Below are 27693 nucleotides of genomic sequence, written 5' to 3'. Positions count from 1 at the left end.
TACTAAAATATAGCAATTTATTTAACTTCTTATATTTGATACAAAAACGATGATAGAATCAACCCCAAAAAACAATATACTATTTTATTTTAAGGCATATTCAAAGTAAACCAATCAAAGGTGTTAATATTCTCTACAGAGAGTATAATAATTTTTAATTGTCCAAATTAGTTGAAATACCGCCCTCTATAGTTCTATAATTCAAACTTGAAATCCAATACACTGTACAGGTATAATGCTAAACATTTGTTTTTAAATTTTAAAATACTGTAGCAGTTAAAATAATGATTGTTATTGTTATTATTATTATTTGTTACCAATTTTGTTAAATCCTGAAAATTGCTTTCCTTGGCAAGACACAAAAGACGTCAAAAATCTTTGGGACACTATACATCATATTTAAATACTTAAAACCAACAACACACTAACAAAGAAAATTATAGTATATAACGTTATGTGGCAAACACATTTTCTTTTTTCTTAAAAGATTGATTTTTCTCTCCAAGTTAAGATAAATGAATATCTGTAGAAGCAGTACAATCAATCATCGTCAGTATTTTCATGTACCTACTGTAGCTCCTCTTTCCTCAACTTTTGAAAGTAATTTATCTCGCTCTATAATCTTCTCCATAAGCATCTGAAAAACCTTCTGGGCAAAGTGAGTCTGTTAAAAGAAGGAAATTTCAATCTAAATGTGATAAAACGTTGTAGATATTTAGAAATCAAATTCAAGTGTGATTATAAGGTTCGAAAAAAAGGGAAAACAAATTATTGATAGCCCAAAATTAAAATTTCCCCCTAGGGTAGTGTTGTCTCGATTCCCCCACCCTTTTCAGACATCTCTGTATCTCCCCCTTGTTATTCCAAGTGAGTATTCATAGAATAAAATATGCAAGCTATAAATATGTCCTTACCTGAGAATTGAGTAAACTCTCCAATTGTTTCATCCATCTTTCATCTTTTCTTCTTTCATTCTTTAACATACCTTCCTATAACCAAATAATTTCCAATTGTTTATATCTGGACAAGTGTGATGACCAAATCCCCACACGAGAATGTGGAGAAGTCATTAAATCAGTAAATCATTTATTTCTGTTGGATACAAATCTGACGGTTGTGAAATTGAATAAAAGTTTCTCACCAATTTCTTATGTTCTTCAAAATCTTCCAAGGTCATAAGTTCCTCAACATCTGATGCTGTTAGATCCAGAATAGAGGATGCTATCGACTGAGCCTTTGTCAGAGATGAATCCATCTTACCTCGATCACCTAAAGACTTCTTCATCTGGTGAACCAATTCTCTTGCATCTTTGGTCTGGTTCATAAACTCCTCAGCTAACATCTGCAGACGAAAATTAATAGTGACATAAGTGATGATATACTATTACAGTACATCAGGACATTTAATATGGAATTATATTTAAATTGAATTTAAAATAACATGTATTTCTTCAAAGAAATATAGGTAGCAATAGTGGTACAGAATAGTCGAAAAAGAGAGGAAAGTGTGGCAACCACTTACCACAATGGCCATCTTTAGCTGACAATGCTTTTGTACCTCGTGTGTTAGCTTCTTGTCAGCTGATGCTATTATATGTTCAGTTTGTTGAGTCATATTTTGTAATTGTTTCATTGCAGTTTTTTCAAGATCCACGGCAGTTTTCTCAGCTTCGTTTTTGTCAGTGCACATTTTTCGTAAATCTGCTTTCTGCAAAGAATAAAAAACATGTTGTTCTCACAGAAATTTCTTGCAAAAAACAGATGATGCAAATCTTTAAAATTTACTAATAGGTGACTGAGATCTGTCTGAAAATAGTTTTTGCAAAAGCAAATATCAGAACTACAGAGAATAGAGAAATACTAGTAATTTCAACACACTAAAAAATATCTCCTAAGCACTGATCTCTACTATAATAGCTGGATCAGCCAATCATTGTACAGAAAAAATTAAGCCACCTACATCATGTTGGGGTGGCCTAAGTAAAGTACCAATTTAGACAACTTTCTTTTGGCATTTGTTTAAATTATTGTTAAAAATAACAATTCTTGCAATACTTTTTAATAATAAATTTAAATTCAAAGTAAAAATTTTTTTTTAATCATCTAATCACTTGTCGCGACTATTAGGCAGTTTACAAAAGCGTGACCAAATTAAGTCGCATCGTTATAGTGACGTCGATTACTAACAACGCAACCTCACTTGCTTTTTTAAGCTGCATAAACAGTCGTGTCAAGTGGTTAGATGATTTGAAAAAAATTCATACATTAAATTTAAATTTATTATTAAAAAGAATCGTTATTTTTAACAGTTAAATAAACAAATGCCAAAAGAAACTTGTTTAAACTGGTACTCCACTTAGGCCCTCCAAAATTGCGTAGATGGCTTTACTAAAACCAGCCAATGAGCAATCCAGCTATTATAGTAGTGATCAGTGGTCCTACCAGATAAAAATGTATACTTTTAAGCCGGGCACACAATGTGAACACAATGTGCAGTCATCTGAAAAATCAATGTGATTCCATGGGGACCTGAATGCGACAGATCATTTTCAATGACCCGCACAAACCGACACTGACAATAAGCAGATGGTGTTGCATCATCAAATATTCACACAGGTTATGGCCAGCGCTGTGCACGTCTGATTTTAGAACACAGGCGCCGATGGTGATTGGGCTTGAACATTTTAACCTCCAAAATATAACTTGCACCAATCACTCCATTTGCATGTACTTACCAAGTACAAATAATTAATCTCACCGTTAATTTAAGTTCTTCCTGTAATTGATAATGCAGTTCTTCATATTTGTGTTTCTCTTTTGTCATCGTGGCAAGTCTTTTACGCAAGGAATTAATTTCAGTTTTTTTCTTTTCACAGGCGTCGGTTACATCATGCAGTTTATCTTCCAACCCTCTCTGTAAAAATATAAAGAAATCAAATAAAAATACATTATTGTTCATTAGTTTAACGACTTGTTTGTACTTAATAAATCTGTTCACAACTATATTATTTTACACTACAGCTTGATTATAATTAAAAGTTATCACTTAATATTCTTAATGAGGAGAGAAACAGACTGGGGAGAATGATCCTACCAAATAAGTGTTGTCTGATTTGTCCTTCTTGTCTGCGACTTTCACCCTGGCTTTCAAATCTTCCATAAGTGACCTCTTCTGGTTTAAATCACGCTCATTATGATTAATTCTATAAAAAAAAGAATATCTATTGTAAGTCTAAAAAAATCTTAAAAAGTCTTAAAAAAACGTTACATATTTTTTTTATTTTGTATCCATTCCATAACAAATACAGCAGTCAAACCCATCGTTATGCAGCAGAGAAATTGTATAATCGTTGACGATTCGATGGTTGAAGCAGAAGTGAAACCTACGCTTCTCCAAATAAAAGAAGAATTAGCACAAGAAATGCAAAAAACATTACATATTTTTTCTTTTTTGTATCCATTCCATAACAAATACAGCAGTCAAACCCATCGTTATGCAGCAGAGAAATTGTATAATCGTTGACGATTCGATGGTTGAAGCAGAAGTGAAACCTACGCTTCTCCGAATAAAAGAAGAATTAGCACAAGAAATGCAAAAAACGTTACATATTTTTTCTTTTTTGTATCCATTCCATAACAAATACAGCAGTCAAACCCATCGTTATGCAGCAGAGAAATTGTATAATCGTTGACGATTCAATGGTTGAAGCAGAAGTGAAACCTACGCTTCTCCGAATAAAAGAAGAATTAGCACAAGAAATGCAAGAACAGATGGACAAAAGAGGATTGGATGATACATTCGAAGATGACTCATTTGATGAATCGCACAGTAAGTGAAATTTTGTAATTCATTTAATCACCACTACCACCATTTTATAGAGAATGAAGAATATAATTGATTCCATTATTTTTATTATTGTTATTATTATTATTATTATTATTATTATTATTATTATTACTACTATTACTATTATTATTATCATCATCATCAGCATCATCATTATCATACTACACCCTTAAGCAAATAATAAAGATTATATTTTAAAGTCATTAATTGTTATAGTATATATCTGTACTGTAAATAATTAAAGATTATATTGTAAAGCATTAATTGTATAGTTTATATCTATACTGTAAATGCAGTAAAAGATTACTGCAAGATCCTGATATCCAACCCTTATCTTGAAGTTGATTTTGAGCCTTGTTTGAGTTGACTTCCTTTTTATTTTACAGTCCTTTTGACTGTAAAATTTTCTTATGTATTTTATGATGCCGCTGCCACCACTGTCACTGTTCGCATATTTTGGAAACAAATTTGAATCTAAATAAATTTGCTTCAGCTGTATATTATATACTTATATCATTTTGAATATTATTATTATATGTCGTCTTTGCACAGAAAACAATTAATTTAGGATTTACAAAGTAGTAATATATTCCCATTAAAATTTGTCATTGCAGATGGATATGGAGACGACTGATTAAACAATAGATCGTAGGACCAGGTGGATCCATACCAAAGACCTAGACTAGGGACCACCCTAACTACACGTGCCTTAACACGACAAAACAACTCATAAGTTGATGTTTTGAGAAAGCCTTGGGAATATTGATGTAAACTTCCATCTAATTTAAATAAAAAATATACTAAATACAGTTAATTTTTTAAAGATACATCTATTGACAATGTGAATTTTCAGTTTTTATGCTCTTCTTAATGCAATAAGACAAATCTCATTTTAAGGTCGTTTTTAAAGTCATCGTGAATGTTTATAGCTTGTAGGGGTTTTTACTGTTTAAAAAGGACAAATCAATATGCTTTAAATAATATATTTAATAACAACAATTAGATTGTATACAAAAACTATCTTTAATGACTGAACTTGGGATGAATTGGCACTGTTAATTATTTTTTTTATTGTAATTTAATAAATAAATTTGATATACACAACGATTAGAAATTGGAAATTTACAATGGCGAAGAAAAGAGAATAAATTTAGCCTTTCAAATATTTATTGAGGAGGAAAGTGGTTCTTTGATGTTAACTAAGAATAATGTAGAAGGAAAATATTCGTAATGTATCATGTGTAATTAGAAAATAAATTGTATTCAGTTTATAATAATGAAATATGCATTTGTGAATCATTTTGACTGTTATTTGCATGCTAGTCTAAATCTTGACAAACATATACGGGTTTTCATAAGTCATAAACTTGATGATGTCTGGTTCTTAAATATATTTTCAAGTCATTGAATTTAAATAAATAAAAACACTGCCCTCAACCACACAATTCGCTTTATTCATGACGTAGATTTAAAGCATAAACTTTTGATTATTTTACCATGATTGTACTACTGTAGTGTCGATTATTGCAGTTGGTGTATAGTATTATAATATATTCAAGTAATTGAATTTGAAGAAAATGACACTGCCCTCAAACACACAATTTGCTTTACTCTATGACTTCGATATAAAACAAAAAACTTTATGACCTTTGATTATTTTACTGTAAACCATGCCAATTACGATATATTATATACTGAAATTTGGAATTCATAACTGCAGATTAATTTCTTATCCTGAACTTGTAACGTCGATATAAAGCATAAAAAATGCTTTCTGATTAGTTTGTCCTACGACATTGCGTCCTTAAGTGCGAACTTTCAACAGAAAAATTACCAAAAAAGCTAACAACCAGAATACAAATTTAGCAACATTTGTTTTAAAATAGAAAAGAAATTAATTTAATTTAAAAACATGGCATACTAATGTAAGATAAATTGGTTTACAAAAAAATCAAACTATTTAAATTGGAAATTCCATCGGTGTTTATTCTACTGTGCATCCATAATCGATCTGCATGGGTTTTAAAAATTAAAATGGCTGTTTTATAGAGTTTTTTAAATACCGTACCACAAAATGCTAGTCTGATGACGTTTAAAATTTCACAAAATGAAAAAGATGAAAAACTGCAAAAAATAATTTAAGTTAGCTCCAGAATAAATTTAATAATAAATCCATAAAAAAAATTGTTCGTCATCAAAAAGTAAAATTAGACCAATCCTTTGTAATATAGAAAATGGTCTAATTTTGCCATAGGTATGCTTGTTTATATTTTTATAAAAGTTATACAAGAGCATTAGAAGTCATGTAAATACAACGATTTAACCAATTTCGGCAAAAAATCCAGAAAACAAGCATATTTAGCTAATTCTAGTACAATTGAGCTAAAAATCGTCAAAATTGATGAAAATATCTAAAAATAGGAATCCGTACTGTGCATATACAGTTCACAATGACAATAGACGGTGTTTAAACCGAATGTTTATTAAATGTGTTGGACTCCACTCACTATCAAGCACTCCTGCAGTATGAATCTGCAGACTAATTCACAGTACTACGAGGCATAATACTTAGATAAAGCAGAAACCTGCAAAAGTTTGTCTACACAACAAGGGCCTGTGGTCAATTTCAGGGTAAAATCCCTAGTGGGGAAGAGATTTCATGATCTTGGATGGCAAAATTTGTCCTTTAAAGCACAAATGTAATAGAAACTGCAATTGCAATAACTTTTGTATGTATGCAACAAGGCATATATTTCCCCCTGACCTGAGGCTGGTGCCTCACTTGGTAAAAAATACTTGTTTGTTTATTTATCAGAAGTACATGGTGTGCAACAGACCACTGATATCTCAAATGCATTATTCATGCTATTATTTTTATTTATTATATTTATTTTTATTTGAACCATCTAGCAGAAGATGATCATTAGGGACCCTCAAAACATTTTTTTTCTAAAGTAAGACCGTTAAATTGGTGTATTTTTCCTCTGTTGCTTACCTATCTTGCAGTATCTTGATCTGCTGGGTTTGTGAATCATTTTCACTTCTCAAGCTCTTAATCACCAAACTCTGACGTGACAGTTCACTAGACTGGCTCTGCAATTCAAAATGAAGGTTTCGAAGATCAAGAATAAGCAAATCATTCTCATATATATCATAAGTATCATAGTCAAAAATAAAATGTATTAAACATTGAAGTTTTGTTGAAGATATGCTGTCTATGTAGAAGAGATAATTAAGTACTGTAGCTTGCACCTGAAAAAAAATAAAATAACATTTTAAAATAAGACTATTTTCTTCAAGCTTAAAGAAATCCCAAACGTCAATACTCTTATGGTCAAATTTTCCTTTGCTTCTTCCACTCTATTGAATGAACTGCCTGAAATACATCAAGCAAACTTCCACACTAGAGAACAAGGCTTTACTCAAAACGCATCTTTTTTAATACTTTCACTACCCTCTTCTTCTCCCACTCTTTTGCTCCATCAGTGTTTGTGTGAGTGTGTGTGTGGCTGTAAAGCGTATTAAAGTTTAGCTGTGTCGCGCTTTATAAGTATAACTCATTATTAATATTATTATTAACTCATCTTCCTTGGAAATGAATTCATAGTGTTTCAAGCTACCAGGTACAGTAGCCACTTATGCTGGGCTGGGCTGGGCTGGGCTTGGTCTGGTCGGGCCCGGCTAGAGAAAATACCATAGGATAAGTGCCCAAGCCGAAGTGAACAAGCAAAATGCACACCATGGGTATCACAACCACAGCATCAAATGCTGGCACAAAAATATTTTAGAATACCAAAAACTATTTCTCCACCTTGATTCGTGATTCTAGGTCTTTCCAATCAGTGTCACTATGTTTTATTTGTTTCAAGCCTGTGTTAGTTTCCCTTCTGTTGGCTTCAAGTTGATGTTTGATTAGCTCTGTTTCATGATGGCTTTCCTCAAGTTCTCCTGTTAACCGCTGAAGCAAAATAAAGCAATCCACTCATTAAGATATAAATTGTATTAATAAGCAATTATAGTCAGGTTTCGAGTACACTAAAGAAATAGAAACCGAAGAAGCCATTATCTCCTGAAAAAATTGCCTGAAGCCAGCAGGTCTGAAGGCAACTTTTGAAGGAAATGGCTTTTAAGGATTTTACTTCCTATATTGAATGAAATTACTGACTTATAATATATATTAGACGTATAGATTTCATTGTCAACATAATCAGATATTCTTGTAGTAGCAGTAGCATAGGCACAGCAGCAGCAGTAGTAGTGGTGGGGGTGGCAGTAGTAATAGTAGTGGCTGAAGCAGTAGTGGTGGTGGCAGCGGCAGTAGTAGTAGTAGTTTAAATAGTCTTCTTACTTGAATGGTTTGCCTGCCTATTTTCATCCTCTGGTTACTTAGGCTCAACTCAGCTTGAAGTTGTTGACATTTTTCTGTCAGTTCGTCTACAGATTTCTGAAGCATTGCTTTTGACTTTTTAGTGGCTGCAACCTTGTTAACAGAAAAAATGTATGTTTAGATTCAAAAACCATTTATACAGATTTATAAGGCATACTTTTCCCAGTTATCTTTTGCATACTCAAAAATTTTTAAACAACCACTAAATCAGAAATCATAAAAATAAATTTTTGATGGTAATAATTAAAAGAATTTGTCTGTGATAGGAGTTTCACTAGAGGTTGAGAATACAATAATGCTTTAAAGATTGATTAATTAAAAAAGTCAAGGAACTCACCTGCTGCTGAAGTGATGCAAGTCTGTTCTTTAAGCTACCAATAGTTGGCTCAAACCCAGACTGGCTACGATAGGTCTTGGCAAGCATTTTGTGCAGCTTGGTTAGGGGGACATGCGGTGATGTTGATGCATGTTGTTGCTCAATCTTGGGGGCTAAAAATAAAATGCAGTATTCATTATCACATGGCACATAACCTATGGCACAGAATATTCATATATGGCACATTAACCTATAAAACATTCACATATGGTACATTTACCTATGAAACCGGACACATTGACATACAGCAAATTCACCAATGGCCCATTAACCTACAGTATGGCTCATTAACCTATGACACATTCAACAATGGCACATTAACCTACAGCACATTAACCTATGGCAAATTAACCTACGGCACATTAACCTATAACATATTAACCTACAGCACATTAACCTACAGCACATTAACCTATGGCACATTAACCTACGGCACATTAACCTATGGAACATTAAACTATGGCACATTAATCTATGTTGACATCATCTAGCATTCTATATGGGACATTTATTTTATATTCTGTACATATTTACTGGCACATTTGCCTGTAGCACATTCAATATGATACACATCTATGGCACATAGCCTTAAACACAATCTACAATGATGCGTTCACCAAAAATCACTTTTAAAAATATACATTTTACTCACATGAGGCAATAATAGTGCTGGCGCTGCTTACATCGCTTCCTGTCATTGATGATGTTTCATCATGATGTTCAAGCAAAGAATCCCTTAGGATCTTCATCTCTGCCTCTTGAACTAAAAAAAAAAAACAATTTCAAGTGTAAACAGAGAGTGTACTTAAGTATAATTTAGAGCAACATTTTTTTTATTTGATAATTCATTTTCAAATACAATAATATAATTTAAAAACAAATCTAATGACTACACTTTTTAACTGCTTCTCCCTCTCTCTTAACTGCCCTTTTCCTTACAAAAGTCCATAACATAATAAAAATAAAGTTAAAATAAATAATTTATTTTACCTCGTTCTGTTTGAGTTGCAACAGACATTAATATTGTCTTCTCAGCTGATTTCCCTTCATAGGCTTTAGCCATTCGGCGCAAGAAAGTTTCAACTGAAATTAACTTTGCAAGAAAAAGTGGTTTAAAAAATATATGTAACAGCAATAATGGAACAAAAAAATGTTATAATATATTTCATCGGGCTTAATATTGACAAAAAAAGAAATGTTACTAACCAAATCTAATCAAATTTGCTTTGTCGTAAATTATATTTAGAAATGTAAATGATGTATAATTAAGATGATGAATAATTGATGTATTAATAAAAAACAAAAACAAATAAAAATTTAATACAGTAATTAAAATATTATAAAACATTATAATTAAATTATTTAAAAATGTATTATACTTTGCCAGTTCAAAGAGGAAATGACATATTTTTAAAATTCCTCCCTCTATATAAAGTAGGCCTAAATATCCAGTTACCTCTCGGGGGGATTTTGGGGATTCCATGAGAAAAGACCTGTTTGCAGACATTCTGCTGGCTGTAAGCTTGATATGTTGCCCTAGACTCTCTGTGTTGCTGCTATCAATACCATCACTACAACAAATACAAAAAAACATATATATTTTATTTTTATATAAGCAAGGTAAATGAAGAGAGCAGACAAAATGGAAGGATGCTTGTTTACTTATTAGAAAAACTTTTAATAGTAATAAAACCCACAGTTATACTAATTCATAAATAAGAAAACAATAAAAATGAAAACAAAACCAATACCGTACTGACAATAAATGCTGAAAGTGGCAATGGCGTTGATGAAGACGATAGCCATAATTGAATTTTTTTTTAATATCCAAAAAACAATTTTTAATAAATTATGGCCTTGTGCTTTTCAGATGAAATTTGCCCAACCATGATTAATTTAAGGTTATAAGTTTAGACTTGGGAGTAGGCTTAGGTTATTTTTATTCTAAATTTTTTGTTGAACTGCATAAATCAGAACCGGATCCAGAATCACTTTCACTTTCGTTTTTACATTGAATTTGACACTCAGTGCTATGAATCCTTTGGAAATAGCTCAGTATAAATGATTATAGATAGACAGACAGACAGATAGACACACCGACAGACAGACAGTGCGACAGACAGACAGATAAATAGATAGATAGATAGATAGATAGATACCTGTCTGAGTCCACATCTTCCCATTCAGCATCCTCAAATTCTGGAATTAACTCTTTCATTCTTGAGATGGACTTATTCAAAAGTATTTGGTGCTGGAAGTATCGGAAATTAATGTAATAATATCATTATCATTACCATGATCATCATCATTACAATATAACATCATTATTATGTTTTAACAGACAACCATCCTGTTAACATATTAAATTGAGTGTCACCCTCACCTGTTTAGGAGTTTTTGCTCCCATCATTCTATCAGAGTTTAATTGTTTCCATTTTTTATTCTTTCGTTTTATCTTTCTTCTCAGACGGTGAATCTCTTGTTTATTGCCTTGCAACTCTGTCTCGCAACTCAGTAAGTCTATTTTTGCAGTAGTTAGATCAGCCCTGGCAGTTCTAAAATGGAAGTTTTATGTTACATTACTGTCAATAAAACAGGTATAAATTCACTCCAGCTTGAGGAATTTACATACAAAATGGTACACTGGTATATCATATATGCTAACCTCAAAGCTTGACACAATATTGTTTTCACCGAGGAGAGGTGAGCTATACCTGCATCAGTGAAGGTGTATGCAAAAATTAGGCACAATAATTATTGGATCTATGTATTTTTTACACGTCATCATATGTGTTAAAGACAAGCCAAACCAGTCACTCGTCGCAAAAATTGATTTTTACTTATTAATACAGGGTTAATGTAAAATGAAAGCTATAGAATGGTAAAACAGCATAGCATGATGTATAGATATATAAATGTTAGTTTAGTGCAATAAAATAGATTTCCAAAATTTAGACATTCCAGCATGTTTTGGCCATTATCTCCAAAATAGGATTTGCGACGAGTGACTGGTTTGGCTTGTTTTTGCCACATATAGCTTTTGCAATAGCTGTTCTTATGTGCCTCATCTCTTGAATTTAAATCATGTTCTTACCGTGCCTCTCTTTCAATCAACAGCTGATCAGCAACCAGTTTCTCCTTCGCATTCCTTTCATCTTGAAGCTGTTGTTTCAACAATTTATTCTGGAAAAAGGAGACAAATAAAATCATTGTACTACAAAACAGTACAGTATTAACATTATGAATTATGAATCATTACCCTGTAACTAAGATAATACTGTCCATAGTAAAATCTGAAATTTACCTTGCTGCATTGCTCTTCAAATTTCAGGTTTTCCTTTTCATAGAGTTTTAATGTTGCATTTTGTTTTTCAAAAACTCCTTGCAAATCTTGAAAACAAACAAATTATAATCACCAAAAACAATGTACAGTAGTAATAATTTTGAGTATATATTTATATGTTTATTTATATGATTTTTTTTACTCACCTAGTCTTTCCTGCTCCAGACACCTTGTTAAGTCAGCAATTGTAGTGGCATCAGATGCTGTCTGAACACGGAGTCTATCAACTTCCTCGTGAATATCAATTCTAAAATTTAAAAGAGAATGATAATAAATATAATTATTTATATAATTATTCATATTTTTTATAATTATAATTAATACTACAACTTTAAATCATAGGCCACAAAACCTATAATGAACATAGGGTTCAAATTATTGCATATTTTCTAACCTCTCTTTGTTGAGTTGTGTATACTTTGTTTTGTAGTAAGCTAGCTCATTCCACACTGTATCACTGTTCTCTTGTTGAAGTTGTTTGGAATTGGATCTTTGATGCTTTCTAGATTTTGTAGGTTTCCTATAGAAAGTAATTTTTTTTAATGCATTCTTTTGGGCTTGCATGGAAATGGCAGGAAAGACACAGGGGCAATTAAATTGCAGGCAAATGACTTAACAAGCAGACAGGATTAACACCTCCCCACTAAGTCATGTCCCTTTGGTTATTGCTACTAATTCAGAATTTTTCAAAGGGGGGGGGGGGTGGCATAGTACAACATATTCAAAATAGATAAGTGAGAGCGCTAATTTCAATATATGCCTTGAAATTTTAAAATTTTGTGGCAAAAAGGGGAGGGGGATGTGCCCCCCTCCCTTCAATGAAAAGTGCAACTAAAGCAAAATTTAAAGAAAAACCTTTTAACAATTACACAATGTGAAAATATGCATGTAATAATAAAGAAAAAAAAATAACTGAAAATACAAAAGTGATTACAATTTTAAGTGATCAATGGGAAGTTATATTATTATAAAACAAATATACATATCCTATTAACTGTGTAATGCAAAAGTATTGTAAATGTCATTGCGTTAAGTTAAAAGTAATTCACAATATTTATTAAAGATTTCCCTTACCATTTCATAATTATCGTGGGTTAAAAATTGTGTAGTTAAAATTTGATATTATTATTGATTTTATTATTGATTCATTATTGATCATAAAAAAAAGATGGTATTTAAGTTCAAAGGAGCCTGAGGTAAATAAGGCCCAAAATGCATTTAAATGTATACGTGTATTTTGCGGGACAATGTTAAGTATGAATGAATTGATTTACAACGAAAAGCTCCATTAGTAAATTGCATTTTAAAGGCCATGAATTGATGATCATGTATCAGCCCCACGTCCAGCATATGTCAGCCATTTGTCCAACAACTCTAAAACCAGTTTACTTACAGTTCTTCTTCATCGTAAGTACTGATCTGCTCTCTGAGGATGGTACAGTCCTCCTGTAAAATCTTCAACCTATGAAACCTCTTATTGTGCACTTTCCTCATCGTCTCCAGTTCATCATTCTGTAATGCAAATTAGAAAATACATAAGACCCATAGATTTTTATTTTAGTATTTGAAAATACACTACATAAACACTCAACTGCTTAGAGGTAACAACCAATTACATGGTAAACCCCCGCCAATAAGTAATTCAGTCTTCCAAATTAAAGGCTGACAATAAAGAAAAATTTGAAGTAGCATCAAAGAGGAACAAATACAGGCAAATTTGTAGAGACAGTGTAGTTGAATATTATTTTTCAGACCTTAAGTTTTAGGAGTTTTCTAAGATCAGACATCTTTCTTTCATAGTTTTCTTCTAGGGCTCTTTCCTTCTTCTTCAGCTCATGTCTTACATCACTCCTCCATAGCGATTCAGAAGAACTCTGTCCATGGCTTGGTGAGGCTGATTGCGATCGTCTGAATGGCTCCCTAAATTTGTCCTCAAGTCTCTGTAAAATAATAAAGAGATAAAGAGCATAATATTTGGACCAATTCCACAAAAAATGATCAAATGTGCAGTATATGTTAAGGCAATGTGTTAATGAGATTAAATCATCATTAATATAACCATATTCATTATCATATTTTAATGCTTGCGGTACACCACGTAGATAGGTCTAAAAAGAACTGTTGTTTGTTGATATTAGTTACTTAAAAAGAACTGTTATTTGTCCATATAAGTTACTTGACACTATTATCAGATATTACTCTCCTTAAGACGATTGAAGCAATTCAATTAAAACGTCAGAACTATCTACAGCAAGCATTAATACATCATTATTTCGCCATGCAAATCTTTAAACACTATTTCATATTCATTATCATCACATCATCCCAAAAGTGACATTTGTGACCATAATCATGATAATTTTCATGATCGTCGTTTTTATCGCCATCATCACCACTGCTGCTTTTGTCGCCAAAATCATATCACCACCAACATCACTATCTTTATCATTACCGTCATCTTTACCATTACCAGTCACCATGGTGATACGATATGGAACAATCTTACAGACGATGTAAGAACTGCACCAAAGCTCAGAACCTTCAAAAAGCTTTTGTAAACTAAATTTATATTAACAAGTGTTACTGGTGCATGTTCATTGAACTGTTATGTTTGTAAATTGTGTGTTTATTACATTTCCCAGTATTTTTTCTCTTTTCCTTTTCTCGTTTTAATATTGTTATAATGGCAACATGGCCTTGTTGAAAAACACCCTTGGGTGATATAAGCTTCCGTGTGTCAACAAAGATTTTATTATTATTATTATTATTATTATTATTATTATTATTATTATTATTATTATTATATTATTATTATTATTATTATTATTATTATTATCATTATTATTATTATCATTATTATTATTAGTATTATTATTATTATCATTATTATTATTATTATTATTATTATTATTATTATCATTATTATTACCATCTAACATTATCATCAAATATCAACAATCCAATTCTTACCACCCTACTTGCAGGTTCTTGTCTCATCAATTCCATGTCTTGTACACCAATTCCGTTGAATGTTTGACCTCTCTGTCTTGGTCTGCTCTGCCTGTCCATACCACCACCTCTTGCCAATGGCACTTGCCGTGAGGCAGAGCGTCCTGGACTAACCTGTGTTTGTACATGCATTGTGGATACAGGCTTAATCAATTCTTTCAGTTTCTGTTGCAGGTGCTTTTCAGTCAATACCAACTTGTCATATTTCACTTTTAACTCAATATACATCTGGGAATAGATTAGAAAAATATCCACCAATTATTCAATCACTATCAGTATCTTAAAATAAAAAATATCATCAAAACAATATCAAAAATATCAACCACCAAAACAATAAGAATAATATAATAATAATAATAATACTAATAATAATAATAATAATAATAATAATAACAATAAAGATATTAAATTATCTAAACAAAAAATATAATATAACAGTACAGTAATTTTAAGGTAGTTAATATTAGTACACTGTCAAATTTACAATTAAAGTAATGTTCATACTGTAAATTGACTGCAATTCGATCAATACCTTTTCGTATGAACTTGTATGTATATGATGAACATCTTCCTGGCTTTTGATAACTGAAAATTTAAAAAATTATACAATTATTATAAAAATACATATAAATAGTTGTCAATACAACTACCGTAAAACCTCGAAAAGAAGCCCAATGGGCTTAATCTCGAGGAGAAGCCCTTCTCGAATTGAGCTCCGCTCTTTGGTTTGCAAAAGTAGTTTAAAAAAAGCCCATTTCATAAAGAAGCCCTTGGGCTTCTTTCTAAGATAGTACAGTACATACATTTTACATGAAATTAAAAGAAATTAAAAACATGCTTGGTTTATACAGTAGTTTAGTTGATTTAATGCCGGTTAATACACTCCATGATACAAACTGATGTTACAATGGCGTTATTTATTGTTTTATAGTAATAATTCCCAAAATGTACAGCATTCATTTTGAAAAGCCCCCTGCTTTACTTCACAAAAGTAGCCTTGAAAAGAAGCACATCTCAAAAAGAAGAACATCCAAAAAGTTTTTACGATTGTGAATTGAACTCACTCCCTGTGAGCACTCGATGATGCGACGCTGTCTGCTGAATGTCCGTGACCGTCTGAACGAATCGTCATTAAAAATTATCAGTTGTGCGCGTGTCATGGCGCTGCGTTCTTCATAGAATCGCGCAGCGATTGCCTGCGCTTATGACAAAAAGTAGATACAAATATAAAATATTTAATAGGCAAAATAGACATACAAAATTTTTTAAATGCCATAAAATAATTTAAAAAATTAGTTAAAAGGCAGAAAAACTTGTTTCAAATGTCTTACCTTTTTGGGTGTCATGCTGAAGAGCTTGTAGCTGTCGAATAAGGTCTGCCTGTTGGGCCGAGTGCTGTAATCCCTGCTGATGGCTTGCCCTTACTTCACTCAATTCACTCCTACAAAGTTGATATTAATTGTTCTTATATTTACATAAAATGTAAAATCGATTACACACACTGCACAAATTCGTACACAGTGAGATACTGAGCTAAAATATGAAACTGCCATCCTAAAACCAACATTGCTATATGTTAAAGTGTGCAGTTAGCATAAGAATGTTGCAGTATTGTATACTTCAGTACAGGGAAGCCAGAATACTTTTACTCATAACTTTAGCAATAATAATTTGATTCCAGTAGAGTATATATTAAAAAGTCAATTTTCATTTTTTGATGACGCATCTGCTGTTTTGACAAGTTTCTTTTGGCATTTGTTTAAATTATTGTTAAAAATAACGATCCTTGCAATACTTTTTAATAATAAATTTAACATAACGATTATTTTTCAAATTATCTAAACATTTGACAAGACTGTTTATGCAATTTTAAAAAGCGCAATCGAAGTTATTTGCATTGTTAGTGATCAACGTCACTACAACAACACGACTTCGCTCACACTTTTGTAAACTGCTTAAACAGTCGTGTCGAGTGGTTAGATGATGCGGAAAAAATACTTATGTTATATTTAAATTTATTATTGAAAAATATTGCAAGAATCGTAAATTTATTATTGAAAAATATTGCAAGAATCATTATTTTTAACAATAATTTAAACAAATGCCAAATGAAACTTATCTAAACAGATACGTCACATAGGCCCTACAACATGGCGTCGGTGGCCTCACTTTTTTCTGTACAATGATTGGCAGATGAGCAATCCAGCTATTATAGTAGATATCAGTAGGTTGATGTGCACCGCATCAACCAATTAAGGAATGTATATCTCAGTACATTTATTGAGGATGTATATATATATAAGATGTGTATAAGAGACAGTTATTTCGCCATGCAAATCCGGAGAGAAAGTAATAAGTTGCCAGGTATATATTTATTTAATAGTGAGCAAACGTTTTCGGTTATCAACCTTTGTCAAGCAATATATATATATATATATATATATATATTGGCTGTGCAGTATATCAGCAAATCACAGGATAGATTACTGAGAATGTTTATCTTTTAAATGAATTAGATTGTACCTTGCAATATGCAAATCACCTTCAACCTTATTAACCTTCTTGGTGAGGTTCATCACTTTTGACTCAGATTGTAAAAGGGCCTCAGATTTCTCCTTCAGCTAAAATTGTAAGATAAATAATAATACAATTACTATCAAAAATGGTTGATGCATAAATATTTTTTTTTTATTACTTTAGGATAAAATGCACAAATTGGATTATTATATTTACATATATATATAAATATTTACTATGAATGTACATGTTGTTAAATTGTGGTTGTTTTATAACCTATATTAATTCTATCAACTTGTTTATGAGAAATGAAAAGATAGCCACAAATTGTGTAGAGGAAGCCACATCAAAGATGAAAATAATAGAAAAACACAATAACACACGGAAACGTATGCCATAATTGACAATCATCTGGAAAATGATTGGGCAATACATACTTGTATTTCTGCTTGAGTGGCTCGTCTATCTAAACGCACCACATCCTTTTCAAGACCCTGCAATGAATGACAATATATAGATATCATAAATAGATAACAATCTTAACTTTCATTATCATTTTTATATTCACTACAATACAAATAGGTTACTAATATTCACGAAATCCCTTTAACATTCAATAAATAAAATCACTCATTTCGAAGTATTACAAAATTTATCAACCTTCAGCTCACAATAGGAGACTTTTGCCAGCACTATATTTTTTTTTAAAACATTGTTTTTTTTATATCATTTTTTATATTCTTAAGTAATTGTGAATACAATATACAAAGCTGAATATATTTTCAGCTTTTGCTGCCCATTGTATATTTTTTTTGTGTATATATATATATATATATCAAAATAAATAAAAACTCTAGTAGAACTATGTAAGCAAATAATATTTCTGAACAGTCACCTGATCACAGCTTTTTATAATAGGAGTAAAAATTGTACTAAAAAGTACTAAATAAAAAGAATAAATATGTATTATGATTAGATTCACACAAATTCTGTGAACTGCTTCTGCTCTATCCAGTTCACATAATTGGCAGACCGTGGGGATTCAAAATCCATAACTTTATTAATTAAACTACTTTAAGAATTTTTAGCTCTGACTCTAGGAATACCTGGCTGATTGAATAATAGATCTTTTCTGTGCTGATTGCTTTAATAGATCTTGTTTCTATGGGCAGCCGTTAGGGCCAATTATTTTTATTATTATTATTAGCTCCGATGAGAAGCTCTAGAAACACTGGGCTGATTGATTAATGGATCTTTTTTGTATGGGCAGCCGTTAGGGCCAATTATTTTTATTATTATTATTAGCTCCGATGAGAAGCTCTGGAAACACTCGGCTGATTGATTAATAGATCTTTTTTGTATGGGCAGCCGTTAGGTCCAAATATTTTTATTATTATTATTAGCTCCGATGAGAAGCTCTAGAAACACTCGGCTTGATTGATTAATAGATCTTTTTTGTATGGGCAGCCGTTAGGGCCAAATATTTTTATTATTATTATTAGCTCCAATGAGAAGCTCAAGAAACACTCGGCTGATTGATTAATAGATCTTTTTTGTATGGGCAGCCGTTAGGTCCAAATATTTTTATTATTATTATTAGCTCCGATGAGAAGCTCTAGAAACACTCGGCTTGATTGATTAATAGATCTTTTTTGTATGGGCAGCCGTTAGGTCCAAATATTTTTATTATTATTATCAGCTCCGATGAGAAGCTCTAGAAACACTCGGCTGATTGATTAATAGATCTTTTTTGTATGGGTGGCCGTTAGGGCCAATTATTCTTATTATTCTTAGCTCCGATGAGGCTCCAGAAACACTCGGCTGACTGAATAATAGACCTTTTTAGCTGCGATGAGTAGCTGTAGGAATACCCGGCTGATTGATTAATATTTTTTGCTGATTGATTAATAGATCTTTTTTGCATCGGCAGCCGTTAGGGCCAATATACTCTACTTCTTCTGTTATTATACTGCGCTCATCGAAGTAAGACCTTGTCTTACTGATGTAAATGCTGTACTATTATATATATACATACCAAAATGATAATTTATATAGCAACAATATAATATAATTTGACTGACCTTAACTCTGACCTCCTGTAGTTTGTCTATCTCCTCTTGGGCTTTGATGACACGTTGGGATAAAGATTCAATGTTAAGTTCCAATTCTGATTTAATGCAAAGAAAATTTTCAATTTGTGTTGGTAAATTTAATTGATAATTTGATATAAAATTATTTTATTACATTATCTTTATGATAAAATATAGCAAAAACATCTAATTAACTCACTGTAGATTAACACTTGTATAATAATTATATATTCTGGAGTAATGTGACAGCTTTTAAATTTGAGTCCTAGCCATGGAAAATATAAATCTATTGAATAAAACACAGTAGATAAAAATACATCTGATGAATATGCAAGTACATTCCTGTATAATTAGACAGTTGTTTATTAGCTAAGTTCTTTAGTACAGAAAATAGTTGTAGATTCCTACCAGCTTTCTCATGTGTGATTCTTGCAAGTTCTTCTGTATGAGTTTTCTCTCGACTTTCACTTTTTGTGATCTCCTCCTCAAGCTGACATATTACAATCAAATTAAAAGAAATCATAAAGCAATAATAATAATAATAATAATAATTATTATTATTATTATTATTATTATCATTATCATTATCATTATCATTATCATTATCATTATCATTATTATTATTATCATTATCATTATCATTATCATTATCATTATCATTATCATTATCATTATTATTATTATTATTTAACTATTTCCTACTGGGAATATCTGGCCATCATTGACTTTATTAAAATAAAGTTGAGATATTAACATCGTAAAAGAAATGATCATGTGTAATTAATAATTATTATTTTCAATATTTATGATTATGAGGTGATTTAGATGTATTATAGTGGTAAAGCTAATATTATTATTTTTTATTGCAGTTATCATAATTATTTTGATGATAGTGACTATCTATCTATCCATTTCAAATCAAATCATCAAATCAAAATCAAAAGCTGTGCTCTGCAAAAAATAATTTGTAAATAAAATAAATCTGCCAAGTCAAAAGTGTCCGCCAGGAGGGTCCAAAATATATGTTAATGGCCATTACACTTTTAGACCAATTTTTCATGGTTCCATTACTTTTCTCATCTTACAAGGGTTTGATAAACATCTTACTACCAATTATTAGGGGCCTTTTAATAACAAAATTGCTTTTATGTTGTATGTTTGTTGCAAATCATCTATGATCTTATCCTATTAGTGGAATATCGACATTGAGTAAACTTAAGTCCATGAAGACTTCCAACATGTCCCGAGGGGGTCTGTAAATGCAAAAAGGTTGGGTACCACTGGTCAAGGCCTATGTTAGGGATGCAGTATGAAATAACTTATTTGATGATAGTAGTGTGATAATATAAGGTGTTGGAAATGTTGTTGATAACAGTAATATATTTTTATTGTCAAATATAAATAATTTAAAAAAAAATTAAGAATTCATTATCAACACCACAGGTTTAGTAATGCAGGTGTACAGTGTTATAGCCAAAAAAAAAATAAAAAAATTATCCGGCTATAAAATTGTCCACATTTCTCCTAATCATATTAGATATGATCTGTTACCAATTGCACTGGAAGTTTCATGTACTGTGATTCAGGGTACGAGGACATCATAAGAATGTTAATATGTTACCACATAAGGTGAAATGCGGTTGATTGACAAGGATCCTGGTTTATTTATTTACAGTTGAATTGTTTTCTTGCTAATGATGTCATTGCAGATTAAAAGGTCATTAACACTGTTTTATAGTTGGTTAATTAATATTTTCACTTTAGGTTTGTATATTTTGTTTGAAGATTAGTTTCACAAGTGTAAAATTTTCACTTGTATACAGCTGTAAGAAAATATTGTTAAACCGGCACATGAAGTACTTGACCTGAATTTTCTAGGCCTGCTTCTAAAAGAGAGCAAAACTTCTCTGGGAAATCACCTCCAGGGGAACAGGCAAGGGGATGAGAGGTACTTGGCCAAACAATCATGTATAAGGCACAGTTAGAAGTCCTAACATGGTGCCCCTGAGTCCACACCTACCATGCTCTCTACCTCTTCCTTCCTGAGCTGCAGTTCCCTGTTCCTGGTTTGCAGATCTAGAATCTTCTCTCTATTTTCTGCATCATGCTCTGACCTGATGAGTTCAAAAGAATTTCAAATCATTTGTTTTCATTTCTTTAGGGCTGAAAAGCCATCAAAGGCTAACATCCAAATAATTTAGAAACATATTCAAATTAGGCCTATATCCAAAATATAAATCAGTGGGATCTATATTAGTTTACTTTTATACTAGAGATGTTAAAGGAGGTTTGTCCCTTGTAACTACTGTTTTAATAATTTAACCATGCATATATAAAGAAAAAATCAACCTAATTTCCCACTGGGAAATTTTATGACAGTGGTGTAATAATATATAGCATTTTTCTGAAACTTACATTTTTTAACAGGCCAAAAAAAAACAATTATTTTTTTCAGTATCTAAAAACAGCATTTTCAGCAGGAGAGGGTTTTTGAAACAAGGTATAGGAAAAGTATTGTCCAAGAATAAGGACTCCATTAAAGAATGTACAGTAGTACAGTACAATATACTAAATTCTGTCATGCCTGATTTTACAAAGCAATTTCATTTTTTTTCTCAGACATTTCCAATAATGCTTTTGTCTAAATTTAAAACTAAAAAAATATAGGTATGTATAGATAGTTATATAGCTTAAAGTTCAAATGAAAGTCACAAAGTTTAATAAAATACAGTACAATTTTGTACGTTAATAGCTTTTCTACCACAGAGTCGTACTAAAATGGTACCACCACACTCCTGAAACTTATTTATTTATTTATTGAAATTCTCATTCAACACCGGGAAACCTGCTACTTACAGAATTAAACTTAAACTACTTAAAACTAAAGTAAAATAATAATTATAAGAAATGAAATGGAAATAAATGTTCCTTGATTTGAGGTTGTAAATTAATTTTACTAATAGGTAGAGCCATATAGATTATTTCAACTACCTATTATTAATTATACAAAATACCAGGAAATACGTAGCAGAGAATACAGTTGAAAGTCACACCTCCACACTTAGCTTTGTTACACACCTGAAGAGGAACAGGCATGTTCCGGCAAAAGTTTATCAAACTTATTAAATTCACGTCTCTAACCGCAACTAATTGCACTCTTGCACCTTCACCACCAGAAGTGTAAACAACTCCTGTCAGGTTGCCGTAGAACGTGACCTGTGCAAATAATTGTATTTCGCAAAACGGATCACACCATTTTAAACAAAAAACAAATGAGCATCATCATGATTACGATGAGCTGCATTTATTAACTTGCTCATCTATGCAGTTTTGAAACGGAAGTCAAGTGCTGATCCCTTCAGTTAATAACATAATCCCTCTACTTACTTCTACAGGTAACAATGACAGATATTACTAACTACAATAAATAGAGGGGTTGATAGAAAAAAAATTAACCTACTGTGAAGAAATCTCACCCAACTGCTGCTGGAGTTGTGCAATAACCTAGAAAAAAAAATGTTTAAAATGACAAAGTTGTCAATGGATCAAAAGTTACTTTATGAATTCAAAAAAAACAAACAGAATATTTAGGCAGAAAAGGAACAAGTAAATCTCAAAATAGTATTTATTTTATATTGAGCTATATTTCTTCTAGATCACAGCACACATTGAATAAATCCTTGTTAAATTAAAACTCTCAAAATCCCATTAATGAATATATTGTAAAAGATGACTTATGGGTCATTCTGTGTCAAATCAACCAGATTTCAAAAAAGTTCCAGTATGACCCTTTAAGATTTTGATGAAACTCCATAAAAATGATCCACTATGTGAAAAACCAACACTCAAAAAAAATTAGGGTTATAGTTTTTGTAGTTTCCGAGATATTGACACCCCAAAAAAGGGGTGTGGCTCTTCAAGATCCACAAATGCAATTTCCTCCAACTTTGGAAGCTTATAACTCAGGATTGGTAATAGCTATCAAGGTCAAACTTGGTATTCTAACTTATATTCCCCTATATTACACAAATATCAGATTAACTGTTATCCCTTCTTTTTTTAAGTTATCTGCACTCAAAATAGCCACTTTGTGTAACAACGCAATTTTTTTGTGATTTTCAAAGTCACCCTGTGTCCGTATGAGTGAGTGTATACATCTTAAATTATAGATATATTATCTATGGGTAGTTGTCACTAGCCACAAGCAAACACAGGCTGATCAAATGAATTAAAATGGAATGACATCCATTCAAAGTTGGGACCAGCCCTAAAAAGTGAAAAAAGCCTATGTTTCCCATTAACGGTTCGTCAAATCACAAAAAAATTGCGTCGTTAAACAAAGTGGCTATTTTGAGTGCAGATAACTTCAAAAGAGAAGGGATAACAGTAATTAAAAAATAACCATTAAAATTAAGAAAATGGCATTAAAAATTCACAACGTTTAAAAATTTTAAAGAGGAAATTACAATCAAGACAACAGGATAAAAATTCAAATTTACAAACTTGTGCAAAAATCGATTTAATTATTATTGTTATTATTATTAATAATTACCATAATATTGAGTGATCTTGAGGAGTACGGGATAGGACTAATCTTGTGACTAATTTGTTTTGCTTTTAGGTATCGTGATAATGTTGCTTCGTCTCAAATTAAATCTTTTCTGCACATCAAGTTAATTGTTATTGTTATAATTAGTATTAATTAAAGTATCGAGTATAATAATTATAATAATAATAATGATAAGGCCTAAAAAAAAAGTTTGTTTGCCCTCCAGCACCCGCCCCTAGCTCAGGGAAAAATAGGGGTGGTGTTTTTAAAAACAGTTTTCTTTTTGTTTCTCCATTTTGCACATGTTTATGAAAGTTGTCTAAATTTGGTGTCTGATGTAAGGTATCGCCATTCTAGGCCTAAATTCATTGCAAAATATCGATTATGGGTTATTTTTATTCAGTCTGATGAATACCCTTTAAAAAAACAAATAGTGAGACAGGCAAACTGCCATCATTGCGAATTGATATGTTAATTTTGGTGACAGCAGAAAAAAAAAAAAACTTTTTGCACCTGCCCCTCCTATACAATTTTCAGCATTAAATGACAAACAAACAATTTAATTTATTAGACCTAATAATCAAAAGCTTTGTATCATTTGATAAGCTGTGATAAAATACACTCTTCAAATATGATTCAAAATAAAATAATCACATCGATTTTAGAGTTCCAGATATTAACAGAATTAATCAGGGTGCCTTTACCTTAGAATTTTCAGCAATTTGGTCATCCTTCACTTGCAAAATCTGAAGTACTTTCCGATCTTTCATTTCTGATTTTTCTTTTTCCCTAAAAATATAAATAAAACATGGAAGGATATGCTACAGCCTTTGGATAATTAAAAGTTATCATGATCTTAAATTCAATTCAATATAAAGTTCATTTCCACATCATCAACACAAAATACATAGACGGAGAAATACATTAGAAAAAACAATAATTAATAATTGTAGGCCCATCAGAACATTTAAATAAAGTTCCTATGGAGGCAATCATAGAGCCTACTGCATGGATTGATTGCTGCAGCATTTCTCAGTGTTGAAATCGCAGGTTTTTCATGTACAGTAGCTTGTGTCCATAAGTAAGGCACTCTATGATCTATAATTTGTTGCTTTCCAACAAGGGGTAAATGTTTGGTATTTGGCTGGTTGTTTGCTGCAGTCTGATAGTATCCTAGGGAGCTAAAGATACCTCCATGTTAAGTATGTGCTCCAATGCAAATATGTTTCAATTACTTAATGTGAATGTGAAGCACACAGATGCCTCGTCAATACCCAACATATTGTTATTTGATTATATGAACATTAAATGAATTTTAAGCCTATCTATAGACCTCACAAAGCAACCTACTGTAGCTTAGAAATCATGATTATATAACTTTTAAATTAGCAAAAAAACACTACCAAAAACATTAACTTTTTAGGAGCACATCACAACTAAACCAAGAACAGCCATACAATTGAATCAATGAACAAAATAAACAGGAATATAGAATGGATATTAGAAGAGCTATTTTAATTATAATGCTACAACAATGACCTTTGAACCACCATGCCCACAGCCTGAGCGATGTTTGGATTTGCTACCTGCATCCGTCGCCATAGTGACCACACAAACTCTTTATCAGCCTGCAAATAGAAATTATGAATAATAATGAGGAGGCTATAATTAAGAGTTTAATCATGTTTAACATCATCTTGAGTCAGTCATATTCAACACCTCTAGTGATAAAATTCACTCAGTATTTTGGCCTAGGAAAAGCCAGACTTCAAAAAATTATTTCCACTTAATGTTTGTGAATAAAGTGCACTGAGCAAATGAGTTGTCTGTGCAAATTGCCTTGTATTTCATTACTTGTAATTTAATTACCAGGGAGTGGTTGTTTTTTTAAAATACTCTATGTGGTCAATTGGTCAAAATAGTTTTAGTAATGGTGCAATAGAGGGGTAGCTATTTCAAGAGTGTTAAAGCTGCAGCTATAATCGACCAGTAAAGTCTACTTGTTTAAGATCTGTCAAAGATCTCAATTTGCCAATGAAAAAAAGTTTGATGATCAATTTTACAGACACACTATTTAATTATAAGGTTATCATGAACCAGATAGAATATTGTTTCAGCTTAAATATATTAATGTTGCCCATAGTTAGTTGAGCTTTAATTTCCATTAAAATAAAATTCTTATAAAAAAAAAAGTTGTGATTAATTAAAATGATTAAGTCATCCATTTCTTGACCTGCACTTGCGTTAACTCTTCCTGGAGAGCTTGGTTCACAGTTTGCAACCTTCGAATTTCATCTAAATTAGAAAAGAGAATGAATTTAGTAACAATACGATATGTGTATCATACTTTCTGCTTGTATACTAAACAATTGCCACCCACATCCCTCATTACCATTGCTGTCAGGTCATCCCAAGAGGTGGTTGAATGAGGGAAGGCTTGCACATTGTGTGAATGCACACTCTGGACCTGGCATTGGATGCACTTGTCATACTGTAGGCACAAAGAACTGCCCAGGGCAGGGGCATAAATAGGCTAGACTGCTTAACTAGGCCTACGGCCTAGGCTAATTCACCCTTGCTTGGAATATGGTTTGCCAGTTTGGTCACCTAATAGTTTTTGAGATGCTGATAGTATCGAAGGGGTGCACAGGAAAGCGACTAAAATGGTTCGTGATTTAGGTCATTCAACGTATGAACAAAGACTGAACCACCTTAAATTACCCTCACTACACTACAGGCCTAGGCGTCGTTGGGCCGACCTCATTCAAGCTTTCAGAATTAGCGAGGGCTGCGATGCCCTGGATAAAAATCTTTTTTGATTTTGATGTTTATTCGAAAATGAGAGGTCATTCTTTCAAGGTGGCTAAACCCTGGACCACCAATAATTTATGGAGAAAATTTTTCTCATCTTGAGTAATTAATGGCTGGAATAGGCTAGTCTGTCCAAGATTGAATTGCTGTCCAGAATAGCGGCCAGGCCCTTAATTTAAAGGCCCTTAAAATGAAACACTTTAAAAGAATCCTGGAAAAAAACATGGTGCTTAAAGCAGAATAAATTTTGTCCATATATTCGTCCAGGCTTACTACTAGGTCTAGGCCCATGTGGCTTCTAGAAATTCTCCTTCTTCTGGCTACAGGCCCCTAGGCCTAGCCTAGACCTCATGGAGCTGGCCCTCTCTCTGCCTGAGTGAGTCTGACTGATCGTGGTAATGTAACAGTTTCATTGATGTATTAACACTAATATATGTAGCCTTACCAATTATGTGATATATCAAAAATACCTTTAAACTGTTCTGCATGTAAAGAGTCCATAACGATGGTCGGGAAATCAAGAATTTATTCTGAGAGCATCGGTGAAATATAAACAAACATAGGCCTAGGCCTAGCCTATCCTCTGGGAATTTTTATTTATCAGCTTTCAAATTTAGCGCTGTAGAGTATAGCCCCCTCTAGCGAATAAAGTTTCCGGCGTATACAGCAGCTAGCTCAAAGGAAAATACAGTACATACAAGGACGTGTTTCAATTCATGTATTTCTAGCTAGCTTGTAGTACAAAGTAACACGTTGATATTCAG

General features: G+C 31.9%; 1 protein-coding gene across 1 annotated transcript; it reads right to left on the bottom strand.

Moving 5' to 3' along the window:
- LOC117114053 (centlein-like) lies at positions 1 to 27538 on the bottom strand. Its single transcript, XM_033257585.1, has 34 exons — positions 27400 to 27538; positions 26352 to 26413; positions 25658 to 25746; positions 24823 to 24907; positions 23030 to 23073; positions 21590 to 21683; positions 19978 to 20059; positions 19561 to 19646; positions 17917 to 17973; positions 17486 to 17583; positions 16294 to 16403; positions 15495 to 15547; positions 14924 to 15190; positions 13708 to 13893; positions 13347 to 13465; positions 12348 to 12473; positions 12100 to 12200; positions 11915 to 12000; positions 11705 to 11793; positions 10994 to 11165; positions 10770 to 10861; positions 10067 to 10181; positions 9601 to 9703; positions 9263 to 9373; positions 8572 to 8723; positions 8196 to 8327; positions 7659 to 7805; positions 6843 to 6940; positions 3095 to 3203; positions 2759 to 2914; positions 1523 to 1708; positions 1142 to 1342; positions 915 to 989; positions 1 to 664 (listed from the first exon to the last, which is right to left on the bottom strand). The coding sequence occupies exons 1-34, from the start codon at positions 27428 to 27430 to the stop codon at positions 560 to 562; spliced, it is 3819 nt and encodes a 1272-aa protein (XP_033113476.1). The 5' UTR covers positions 27431 to 27538; the 3' UTR covers positions 1 to 559.
- Positions 27539 to 27693: the final 155 nt, after the last annotated feature.

Source organism: Anneissia japonica, unplaced genomic scaffold (genome assembly GCF_011630105.1).
Source record: "Anneissia japonica isolate Jap-2015-1 unplaced genomic scaffold, ASM1163010v1 scaffold650_len285673_cov152, whole genome shotgun sequence".
NCBI lineage: Eukaryota > Metazoa > Echinodermata > Crinoidea > Comatulida > Comatulidae > Anneissia > Anneissia japonica.
The sequence above is the reverse complement of the archived record's forward strand: the minus strand, read 5'-3'. Positions and strand labels throughout refer to the sequence as shown.